This window comes from Rhagoletis zephyria, unplaced genomic scaffold (genome assembly GCF_001687245.7).
Source record: "Rhagoletis zephyria isolate East Lansing unplaced genomic scaffold, Rhagoletis_zephyria_1.1 Rzeph_scaffold_00460, whole genome shotgun sequence".
NCBI classification, from domain to species: Eukaryota; Metazoa; Arthropoda; class Insecta; order Diptera; family Tephritidae; genus Rhagoletis; species Rhagoletis zephyria.
Window position 1 is genome coordinate 83,393 of NW_016157544.1, and position 12,654 is coordinate 96,046.

The window sequence follows — 12,654 nt, forward strand, 5'->3', positions numbered from 1 at the left end:
CCGTCCAACGCATTTCTTGGATGGCGGTGATGTCAGCTTCCCGCTCTTACCAGGACATTAACCAGCCGGGCAGAGGCACCTTCCCCATTAAGAGTCCGGACATTCCAGGTGCATGCCTTCAAATCGTAGTCCTTTAATCGATTGCCGTAGTCGTCATTAAAAGAGGGGTTCTCATCCGAGGCTTTGTATCTCTTTTTCATTGCAGCCTGCTTTTACGTGGCGGGTCCCAAACACAGCGCACAATCCATTGTTGGAACGGGGGTGGTTTCGTAACCGAATACACGTTTATAAAGCGAGCCGCATGCTCCAAGACAGACACCCGCTTACAGCCGCACCTACTGGTGAACAGACGCTGCAGACTTCAGTGAGGTCTTAAACCGAATAAGTCGGAGTGGCCCCACCGAAGCTTTCTCTCTTTCTGCCGTGACCCAAGGCTCCACTCCGATTGGTTACCGCATCTCGCTCATGGGTTGCTCACGTAGCCCAGAGTGCGCGAACGAGGACGCAAGAGTCGGGATTGAGTATAGCCGTGCAACTGTAACTGCATACACAGCACAACGACTATACCCCTTTGCACTCCTATAGTTTTACTCACTTGAATAACGAGCTTATTGAAACTGAAAAATTAAATTGAGAATACGATAAAAAATTAGGTTAAAATCAATTTCCTCTTATGCAGCGTTTTTGCTGTATTTGAAGTGCAACATTTAGCGCTTTCGGACATATGTTTTCGAAGAGCGTTCATGCTATTTCATTTAGCAAATGTACATTTCCGCGAGCTCGAAATCGTATGCTTTTGACAAACAGCCGTGTTCCAGTCGCTTATTCAGATCCGTATCTATCACGATCAATTCGCACGGAGAAGATAATGTGTAAATAACTGAAAAGGAAAAAAAAAAGAAATTTTAAACAAAAAATTCAATACAAAAACTTGTATTGTTTTAACCATAACCGAAAATTTGTTTGTGTATATATTTATTTGTAGGTGCTGTCAATTAATTAGGAAATAAAACAAACAGAGTTGATCACAAATTCATCCAGATTTCTATCAGCATCACATCGATGTTGAATTTGCGTAACTTTTCTTTATCCAAATCTCGATCGGCGATCACTGAAACGCAGCTAGCACCTGTATACGCAAAAAGGCAATGTTGCCACTTTTTGTCATTAAATCATGTTCGAATCGTGGAAATCTTTGAAAATCATAGGGTTGCTTTAAGCAATTAGATTCTAAATGCAGAAATTGATTTGCATTTAGGTGACTAATTTTAGTTGTGTTCGATAACAAAATTATGGGTCGATTACGGATAGCAACGCAACCACGGCTCGGATGCCAGCTGCCAACGCAACTGCAAAGAAAATTTGTATTACGAATGGCAACTGTATAAGACATCATGTCCCATCACTGATTTAATTACATGTATATATTTTTCGTATTCAGTGGCATCACTTGCTTCTTTAGTTTTTTGTGATTCTGTCGTTTCCCTTTTTCGTAGCGCTGCACATTGGCAGGCATAACATTAAAATTGTAATTTGCTTATTATTATTATACAAATAAAGCTCGACTCGGACAGACGAGTCCTCTGTGCAATAAATTATCATTATTGATTCGATAGCGGTTGGATTTTTGGAGCGGCCCACGAGTGGCCGTCTGAATGTATCAAGGAGTTTCTGATACATTTTTGGTGCCTCCTGTGAGGATTGATTTTGAGGTGCATTCGCGAACAAGCGGTCGAGGAAGTCTCGCTTGGATTGGCAGTGCATCAGCCAGCTGGAGTTACCGACAAAGGCTCCACAGATTTAGTTCGTATAACGGAGTACTGAGACTTTGCCAGAAGTGCGGCAATAGCGGTGGTTTGTTGTCGCTTCGAGGTGACACAACAACAACTCGTGAGCCGTTTAGAATTAACTGTTCAATAAGCCGCTAATCAACGTTTGCTTTCTGGCGTGATTAGGCAGATATCATTTTTTTTGGAAAAAAACTGTACAACATATATGGCGGTATGACGTCTTTGAATTTACGTACTTCCGCGAAGTCATCGATTACGCGGATTTTTAATACGGTTCATACCGAGGGCTATAGTCCATACCAGGTCGAAATGGAGCACATTCTTGGAATGGTGCAGCAGTACTGGGATCGTTTCGTTAAACATCATTTGGATTTAGTCGCTGGGGCACAGTCGTCAGATATTCCTACTCACGATACACTGTACGCTAGCACGGAAGAGCAATTCAACAAGGTTTGCATTAAATTACGTCGCTTGCTATTGCAATGCACTCCTGTTGAGCATGACTTCGTGCGGACCCAAGCAGCGGATTTGCGGCTAGATCCTGTTTCCATACCACCCTTCGATGGTCAGGTGGAGAACTGGCTTGTGTTTAAAGACATGTTCGAGACAATGGTCCACCAACGGACAGATCTCGATCCAACATACAAGCTTAGTAAATTGCGGCAGTACGTCAAGCCTGAAAGTGTCCCAATGGTCACTGGGTTGTATACTGGAGGTTATGAAGAGGTTTGGGCGGAACTGAAGCGTCGCTATGACAACTCCTATCTGCTGTCACAAACCCACGTGCAACGTATACTAGCTTTGCCAACTGATGCACGGGACACACAGAAGGTGCTCCGTGATATCATCGACTGTGTACGTAACAGCTTTCGTGCATTATCTGTCATGGGGTTGCCGGTAACACAATGGGATGTACTTGCGATTCCAATATTGCTGCCAAAGCTGCCGGTAGCAGCAAGAAATGATTGGGGCATGAGCCTCAAAGACAACGATATTCCCCGATTGGAAGATTTATTGAGCTTCATCGAGCGTCGCGCGATGAATATGCCGGCTGCATCGTCTGTGTCGCATGGTGTGATCCCTCTTCACGGCATACGGCACAACGTGGGGCTAGAGCACACCTAGCGTCTGCACAAGCGAATGGTGCGAATACCTCAAGTTGTCCACATTGTTCGGAGAACCATCGTCTTGCCAAATGTCATCGCTGGCGGAATCTTGCAGTAACGGCTCGTTGGGAGACCGTTAGACGTTTGCGCCTTTGCTTCAACTGTCTACGTGACGGCCATGTTACGCGTGATTGTTCAGCGGGAGTTTGTACGGTTTGCCGCCAAAAACATCATACACTTCTTTGTCGCAGTCCGACTGTTGGTTCGGGTACTAGCATGGTTCCCACCAAATGGATTCAACGAATTCAAAGCCAGAACCTACAGTATCGCAGCCTCAGGTCTTCCCACGCGGTGAACAACAGTCAAATGTAGTTCAGTCCTTCTTGGTTCATGGTGATCACGTCGTGTTGTTGGCCACTGCGCAGGTTTTGCTCGCTGATCATCAGGGCAACCTACATAAATGCAGAGCTTTGTGTGATATGGGATGTCAGGTGAGCTTTTTATCAGAATCTATGTTTCATCGTTTGAATCTTCGTAGAAGACGCTGTGTCATGACTATTGAAGGCGTCGGCCAAAACTCAACGTACACTAGGGGCGTTACCACCCTTAACCTGCATTCGAGGATTGATGAAGGGGTCGACATTAGTTTCAACGCGTACATTTTGAATTCGATCACTTCATCGACACCAGCGATTCCTGTAAACACAGCCGCCTATGAGTACTTAAGTGGTCTACAACTGGCTGTCCCTACATTTGGTTTACCGGGGTGCATCGATTTGCTTATCGGTGCTGATATTTGGAGCACCATCCTCCAAGATGGAGTGGTATCAGGAGGCTGTGATAAACCATGTGCATTGCGTACTCGACCCGGGTGGATTCTTCGAAAATTTTGGGATGCGGAAGAACCGCCTGAAGGCAGCTATGTGGAGGACTGCGAGCAAATATTCATGGACACGTTTTCGAGGAATCCCGATGGTCGATATGTCGTACAAATTTTATTCCGATTCAACGCTCCGGCACTTGGAAATTCCCATCGTGGTGCACTTCGTCAATTCTTTCATTTAGAGCGAAAACTGGCTGGAGATGCGGATCTTCGTAACAGGTATATCCAGTTTATGCGGGAGTATGAGCAGCTTGGTCATATGCAGCACCTCCGAGAGACAGAAGTTAACTACGGCCAATGCTACTATATCCCACATCATGCTGTGACTGCGAAATTCCGCGTGGTGTTTAATGCCTCGGCTAAATCGAGCAATGACATATCATTGAACGACACGCAACTTGTTGGTCCCCAATTGCAGGACAATCTCGTCCACATCCTCCACAGATTTCGACGGTTTCAAGTTGCCATTAAGGCGGACGTGGAGAAGATGTTCCGTCAGGTCGAGGTGGATAAAAGGCATCGCAAATGGCAGCAGATTCTCTGGCGGGAGTCAACAAGCGAACCGATCCGCACCTACCAATTAAATACGGTCACCTACGGTATGGCTTGTGGACCGTACAACGCTATTCGCGCATTACGACAGTGCGCCAGTGATAACTTTTCAGTTATCCACAATGTTAACCGGGCAGCTGAGGCCAAGGAGAGCATCCTCTCAAACTTTTACGTCGATGATTACTTGGATAGTGTAGATACTACTACAGAGGCAATCGAGCGTGCTCGTTAAGGTTGCAAGATCCTGCGCCAAGGCCATTTCGTTTTGGGTAAGTGGAACTCCAATTGCGCGCTGACCTTGGCGGCTCTTGCGGATGCATCAGTTGCCACCACCGAGTCGTTTTCGAGTAATTCTGATACCACTGTACTGGGCTTGCACTGGAACCCTAATAATGACACTTTATTTTACAAAGTACGGTTGCCGGACCTCGATGCAATTCCTACTAAACGCAACGTACTTAGCGATGTCGCACGATTATACGACACATCGGGATTATTGTCGCCGGTGATCGTATGGGCCAAGATTTTTATTCAGATGCTTTGGAAGGCAGAGCTGCTATGGGATACACCATTACCAGGATATTTACGAGATGAATGGTTAACATTTCGGAATGGTTTGTACCAGCTTTCCAGTATTCAGGTGTTGCGTTGGCTGGGCATGACCAAGACGTCCACGGTAAACTTGCACGGCTTCTGTGACGCCAGCAGCAAAGCTTACGCTGCGGTCGTCTATGTGCGCATCGAAGATCCAGAGGGTGCGGTTCGCGTATCCCTGGTTGCGGCCAAAACAAGGGTAGGACCCAGTAAGGGTACTACAATTCCACGAATTGAACTCAGTGCAGCACGACTACTCGTTATGACGATGGAAGAGATTCGTCACGCCTTGCGACTGGACAGCGCAGATTGTATGTATTGGAGTGATTCGACCATTGTCCTCCACTGGATCCAGAAAGCACCGACCGTATTGAAGCCGTATGTAGCCAACCGTGTGGCATTCATACAAACTCATTCTGAAGTGAAGCATTGGCGACACATCCGAAGTGAACACAACCCAGCAGACTGCGCCAGTCGTGGCATTCCACCAACAGCGCTTGAAGATCATCCACTCTGGTGGACTGGTCCACCAATTATGTACACTTGCTTCAATCGCAGCACCGAGTTGCCTGCTTTGCCTGACGAAGAACCACACACAGCAACGTTGGAGAGCCGCCCCCCTCTCAGCTTGGTGACCGCTGCGACATGTGGGTTATTGCGCACGGCATTCGGCGGCAGACGAATTCCTTTGGTGGAGAAGTTTAGCCGTCTGAATAGACTGCTTGACACTACGGCACACCTACGATGAATCTTACCTGCATTCCGAGGTCACCGAGGCGATCCGCTGACCACAGAGGAGAGGGCATGGGCCCTTGAGCTTCACATTCGACAGTCACAAGGTAATGTGTACCTATCAGATATTAATTCGCTCAGATCTCATTCCAGCATAAGTTCCACAAGTAAGCTAGTGTCCCTGAATCCCTTCTTGGACGAAAAACAGATACTTTGAGTCGGTGGTCGCTTACAGAGAGCAGAGTTGTCATTTAATCAACGGCACCCGATTATTCTAGCGAAGGATGGAGCACTATCATGGCTGCTTATCGCCGATGCCCATGAGAAGTGTATTCATGGTGGCATTCAAGGGATGATGCAGTATTTGCGCCAACGTTTCTGGATCGTACGCATGCGCGCATTGGCCAAGACGTTCGTCCATCGATGTGTTGTATGCCGCCGTCATCAGCGAATCACCCAACAACAACAAATGGCATCGCTCCCGAGATCGAGGGTATTGGTTGCACCACCGTTCACTCACACAGGCCTCGGTTACTGCGGCCCATTTAATGTGCGACTGGGTGGTAAGAGGTCGAACGTTTTGACCAAGACTTATGGTGCGATTTTTGTCTGCATGGCCTCCAAGGCCGTGCATATAGATCTGGCTGAGAATTTGACAACCAGGGCGTTCATTGATGTATACGACCGCTTTACAAGCCGACGAGGTATTTGCGCCATACTTTACAGCGATAATGGTACGCAGTTTGTTGGAGCCAATAAACAGCTGCAGCTTGACTTGGCGGAATGGTCGAACACGCAAGCGAAACAACATTGAGCCGCTGTAGGTACGAAGTGGAGATTCATCGCACCTGCAGCTCCGCATCATGGTGGACTCTGGGAGGCCGCTGTGAGATCTGCGAAGAAACACCTGTACCGGACGATTGGTCGTCAGACATTGAGATTTATAGAACTAAGCACTCTACTATCTCGGATAGAAGCGTGTTTGAATTCCCGCCCACTGGTGGCTCTTCACGATGATCCCGAAGGTGGTCTCGCACTTACTCCTGGAGAGTTCCTCATTGGACGACCGCTTGTTTCTCGCCCCGTGCCTGCAGTGCCTGATGTTCCTGAGAATCGTCTCAAGTATTGGCAGCGGCTGCAGCGCATGTATGAACATTTTTGGAAGCGATGGCAGCAGGACTACCTTACTTTCGCTTCAGGCACGTGGTAAATGGGTACGTCCTCATCCCAATCTTCAACGCGGCGACGTAGTACTTATCCTCAACGAGAATCTTCCACCAGCTCACTGGCGTATGGCACGAGTCATCGATGTACATCCTGGCGACGATGGCCTAGTGCGCGTCGTAACCGTTGAGTGCAACAGCGATAAGAGGACAGACGAAGGTCTCTATGTAAAGCATCCATGTCAGCGACCGGTTCAAAAGCTTTGCCGGCTAACTGGTCCCAACGAAGAAATCCTGAACCGTGACTGTTCAGCCGGGCAGGATGTATAAGACATCATGTCCCATCACTGATTTAATTACATGTATATATTTTTCGTATTCAGTGGCATCACTTGTTTCTTTAGTTTTTTGTGATTCTGTCGTTTCCCTTTTTCGTAGCGCTGCACATTGGCAGGCATAACATTAAAATTGTAATTTGCTTATTATAAATTATCATTATTGATTCGATAGCGGTTGGATTTTTGGAGCGGCCAACGAGTGGCCGTCTGAATGTATCAAGGAGTTTCTGATACAGCAACTATCGTCAGTTGCTGTAGAGTTATCGATAATCGAAATTTGACAGTTCGACAACCAGCAAGTGGTTGTAAACGAGCTGTGCGAGTAAAATTAAATTATTAAAATAAAGAGTTTTAAAGAAAAGACAGCAATAAAGCTAAGTTCATCACAATTATTTGTTTAAGAGGAAGAGAAGTGCATGAACGCGGCCTCAATCAGGCGTCATTTAAAGGATAATTCCTAGTAATGTGCTGAGTCGATTCTTTTAAGTATTGATCGATACTCGGTACCGATTTGAAAAGTATCCAATACTTTCGATACTCGGCACCGAAATGTTTAGATTTCTAATGAGACCGCACAACAGCCAAATATATGAAGTAAAAGCAATTCAGGGGTGCCTCACGTACAAAATCCGAATGTAGTGACTATAGAGCTTTTAAAATTGCTAAAGTCATAAATGTATAGACATTTTCAAGAAAAAGGGCTTCTGTAAAGCTTCTTCCAGACATCTCCTTAAACCTTACTTGCACTGGTTCCAAATATATACCAACCCGAATTTAAATAAAAAATTAAGTACATTTACTATATATTTTATGTATGTGCACATATACCTACGTATATTCAAGAAATGTTTTTATACATACATTTATTTTTAAATATATACATTTTTGTATTTTGTATAAATGTAATCATATTTAAGTACGTACACTTTTCCGTTAGTATTTACAACGAACTAATAATACAAAGTTTTTTTTTTTAATAATATCAAATAACAATCAGGCACACATGGAGATCGTTTAAGTTTCTATGAATGTTTAAAACGTTAAAAATAGGACTTAGTTTTTTATTAATGAATTTTTCCACATTATTAGGATCTAAACGATTTCTTCACTTCGTTAACATTTGCCCCGCTTATGAAAATATACGTTCGCTTGGAACTGACGTCGCCACAATGCAAAGGAACTCTTTTGCAATCTCTGCCAATCTGAAATAGAAATTTTTTTTTTTCATTCCACCATTTTAGTGGACCTGATTTGCGATCTAAAAGCTTTTCATTTAAATATTGGTCAATTCCAATAATAGCTTTAGAATAACTATTAGTGCTTCCTTGAACACGACGATCAAAGTCAGTCCATAAGGGGTTGCTGTTTAAATTTACTCTGATATCACTACGTGTGGCCTCATTGTTTGAAATATTTTTGTTCCCGATTAATCGGACGAGGCTGTTTTTGCAGGCCTGAAAAGCTTCTTTGTCCGTACTGCATCCACCGCTGTAAAGTGCTGCCATAATCCGCTTCGTTTACCTTCGTTTTCTGCAATTAAATATTTGTAGCATGTAATTTCTAAGCTAATATTGTAAAGATACTTACTCAAATGCGATGCCATTTCGAACGTTAATGTATAATATTCAGACGTAGATTTCCTTTGAAAAGAGAGAGAGTTACCACAGCTATTGCGAATTTGAAAAAGTCTAACAACGTTGCCACAAGAACTGTAGCGGTTGGTAGGACTGTTGCGATAAGTACAAGAAAGCGATGAGTGTTTGTGATGGCAGTATTCTCGGGATGCGGTTGCCGTACATATTATGCTTGTTCATATTTTACGAAAGCATCGTCTGATTTGTACATTTAGGATCTTTTAGGCAATATCATATGAAGTAGCTATGAAAAAAATTATTTTTAAAATTTAAATATATATTATAGCGAAGGTTTCATGTATCGAATCGGTATCGGGTACCTAAAAGGAAGTATTGGATACCGAAATTTTTTGCAAGTATTGGGTACCGACAATTCAGCACATCACTTTCCAATCCTCCAGAGCAGTCATGCCCAGCGCAGGGTACTTGCATATGGAATTCTGCCAGCGCAGGGCACTTGCTTATGGAGTTCTGCCGACGTTGGGCAAGACTGCTCTAGAGCAGTGGTGCACAGCGTTGGCAGAGCTCCCAATACAAGCGCAATATTTTTGTATCTGCATCAGTGTTACCATTTTAGCCGTTTTCCGGCTAGATTTTTTTTTTTTTTTTTTTTTTTTTTTTTTAATATCCCAACGGTTTTTACCCTCCATTCCCGCCCATCCGCACGAGGGGCGCAGTCCGCATGACGTACGGAACCAATATTTTAAATTTTTATGCCGAGTCACGATGGGCAGGAGTTTGTTAAGTGTCGAGATCTAAAACTGTTCAGCTACAGAACTAAATTCATCAGCTGATTTTATGTATTTATGTCAATAATTCACTTATTGAGAGAGGAGAGTATCGCTTTCTTAATGCTGAAAAGCGGATCTGATATATCAAACGTGCTGGAATGAGAGTTAAAATCCTGGCATAAGCAACGGAGTGGGTCGTGCAATTCAAAATTGGTTTTACAAGCTTTCAGAAATATGGGACAAAAGTGTCTTGATACGCGTGAGGGAACATTAAAGCTTACATCAGCCAGAAGAGACGGACTTGAAATTGAGCCTGTCAGTAATTTAACCATAAAAATTATACCAAGCATTTCCCTGCGACTGGCAAGTGTAGGAAGGTTAATAAGTTTTAAGCGACTCGTATAAGGTGGAAGACTATATTGAGAATCCCATCGGAAATTTCTTAAAGCAAAAAGTAGGAATTGTTTTTGAATTGATTCTATCTTGTCTGAGTAAATTTGATACCTTGGATTCCAAACCACCGAGCCGTATTCCAGAATCGGCCTAACTAATGTTGTAAACAGGGTTTTAGTGATATACGGGTCACTAAATTCTTTTGACCATCGTTTCACAAATGCAAGTACACCTTTAGCCTTGTTGACTGTCACATTAATGTGAAGATTAAAATTAAGCTTAGGATCCATTGTGATACCAAGGTCCACAAAATTGTATACCTGTTCCAGGTTATGGTTACCTATTATATAAGAAACTGGCAGAACAGCTCTTCGCGAGAAGCACATTACTTTACATTTCTTAAGATTTAGAGGCATAAGATTTACTTTACACCAGTAAGCCATGCTGTTTAAGTCTGATTGTAGCAAAGACCTTTCTTCAATTGAAACGTACGATTTATAAAGTTTTACATCATCTGCATACATTAAAATTTTGGAGAATTTTATATCTGTAGAAATATCGTTTATAAAAAGCAAGAACAGAATCGGGCCTAGGTGGCTACCCTGAGGGACTCCTGAAGTAACATCAATGACGTCAGAGATAGTATTTTTAAACAATACCCTTTGTGATCTATCATAGAGGTATGAAGAGATCCAACGTAGGAAATTAGGTGGAAGACCAAGAAGATCAAGTTTATAGATGAGCAACGAGTGGCACACTTTGTCAAATGCTTTACTGAAATCAGTATATTTAGCCGGTTGAGATAGCAAACCGCTGGAGAAATTTCGATTTAGCCGGCAGCCGATTTGTTAGCCGTTTTGCAGAAAAGAATTAGCCGTTTTTAGCCGATTTTGCTATTTGCCTTGTTTTCTTAAATTTCAAATATGTATATAAGTTTCCATTTTTGACTAAGCGACCCAAAATCTGTTAGAAATGGCTACTAGCCTTATCGTGGAAAAATTTTCATGTCAGGCAGGATTGTATGAAATTGGGCCGATTTCGCTTATTTTTATTTTAAATGAAGAAGGGATTTTCATCATAAAATATTTGTTATAAATGTGTTAATTTTAAGTGTGAAGTTTTATTCGCAAACTTGTAAAATAAGAAATTGTTTCACTGTTAAGACTCTTAAGATGCGTTTGTGTTTGGATATAGTGCAAACAAACAGAATAAATATTACATGTAGATATTGTCCTCCCAGATAGCGCATATTCAATTCTGCCTAAATTAAAAAACATAATTTTTGAGCAGAACTACCAAAGGTTTAAGGTAATGGAAAAATTGATATTTTCAAGCACTGTGTGCACATATGTATTTTTTTAAACAAACGTTTTTGCTGAGAACTTATTTAAATTCCAAAAACCGAATGCCAACTTGAATTAATACCATGTTCTGACCGACATCGAAAACATGTTTTCGTTGCTAAAACTGGTTTTCGACCTAAAACTTGTGTTTTCGTCCATGTAAAATCTGTTAAACGAAAACCAGTTTTCGCTGAAAACCACTTGAAAACTCACGTTACACTCATTCCAATCGGTGTCTGCACTAGTTTTTTTTCGATTATTTATCGAAGTGGCAGTCATATTTTATCATCTTTAATACGCCATTTCGGATTTATTGTAAATTGGCTGACCAAAATAAAATAAGCATGGAAGTAAAAGGTTGTGAATGAAAAGAAATTGAAGTAAAAGTATTTTGGTTTTGTATTTGTGTAGCAAAACTGTAAACAAAGGATGTAAGAAATGTCAACGAAAACACAAACAGTCGGTGTGAACAGCCTTCAGCCCACAATCCCAAAACTCGTTTTCAAGGTGTTTTCGTTGTCGGTCAGAACATGGTATAAAGGAACCAACACTGAAGTGAGTCAAAATGAAAATAAAAGAGCACAAATTTTTATATAAAGCAAAACTAGCTGGGAATCCTACGAGACATCTTCCGGCCATATGACCGGAGATGGGAGATCTGCAGTCTTTTAGCATCATATTTTACATCAAAATTGAAGGGATTTCTGAAAAATCTTCCAGTTCTTTTGTTTAACTGTGATTTTGCATCCCTTGTCAACATATGGCCTCGGTTGATGTTAACTTAAGGTCGTTGTTTTACTGCCTTAAAATTGAAGGGAAATTTTTACAGCGTTTTTTATGTGTATTGGTTTCTATATATTTGAGTGTATTGAGAATCGGTCAGTCTGAAAAGGCATTGCAGGGAAGATAATAGGTTTGTTTGTCGAAAATCCAGCGAGAATTATCACTCAAAATATCAGATAGTAATAGTAATAAATAGTTTTTTTTTCGAGTACCTTTCAAATCATTGGAATTAACTAAATTAATTAAGTAAACAAGTATTAACTTACATTTTTCATTTTAAAATCGCTCCAGTTTGTAAATTTTTAAATTTAACGAACTTGTTTATTCAAATTATCGTCGACAAAAAATCCAACCATGTGCCACAATCATATGTTTTTCCTAATTGCAAATTCTTGCTGGCAAAATTTTTTCCGGCTCGAATTTGTAACTTCTCTCCAAGAAATGGTCTTTTTACTCGTGATTTATTTAAATAAAACATGTGAAATTTAGTTGAAACATTTTAGCCGGTTTTATTTGCCAATTTAGCCGGTTCATCCAAGGAGTTCTGGCAACACTGATCTGCATGTGTGTACTCAGCAAAACAGCTCGCGCATGTAGTGCTTACAGCATAAA

General features: G+C 42.1%; 1 protein-coding gene and 1 pseudogene across 1 annotated transcript; both read left to right on the plus strand.

The window, feature by feature from the left end:
* Positions 1 to 3,447: 3,447 nt before the first annotated feature.
* LOC108359785 (uncharacterized) lies at positions 3,448 to 4,563 on the plus strand. The gene has a single exon (XM_017611805.1). The coding sequence runs from the start codon at positions 3,448 to 3,450 to the stop codon at positions 4,561 to 4,563; it is 1,116 nt and encodes a 371-aa protein (XP_017467294.1).
* A 1,707-nt stretch (positions 4,564 to 6,270) lies between these two features.
* On the plus strand, positions 6,271 to 7,171 carry LOC108359786 (uncharacterized; annotated as a pseudogene).
* Positions 7,172 to 12,654: the final 5,483 nt, after the last annotated feature.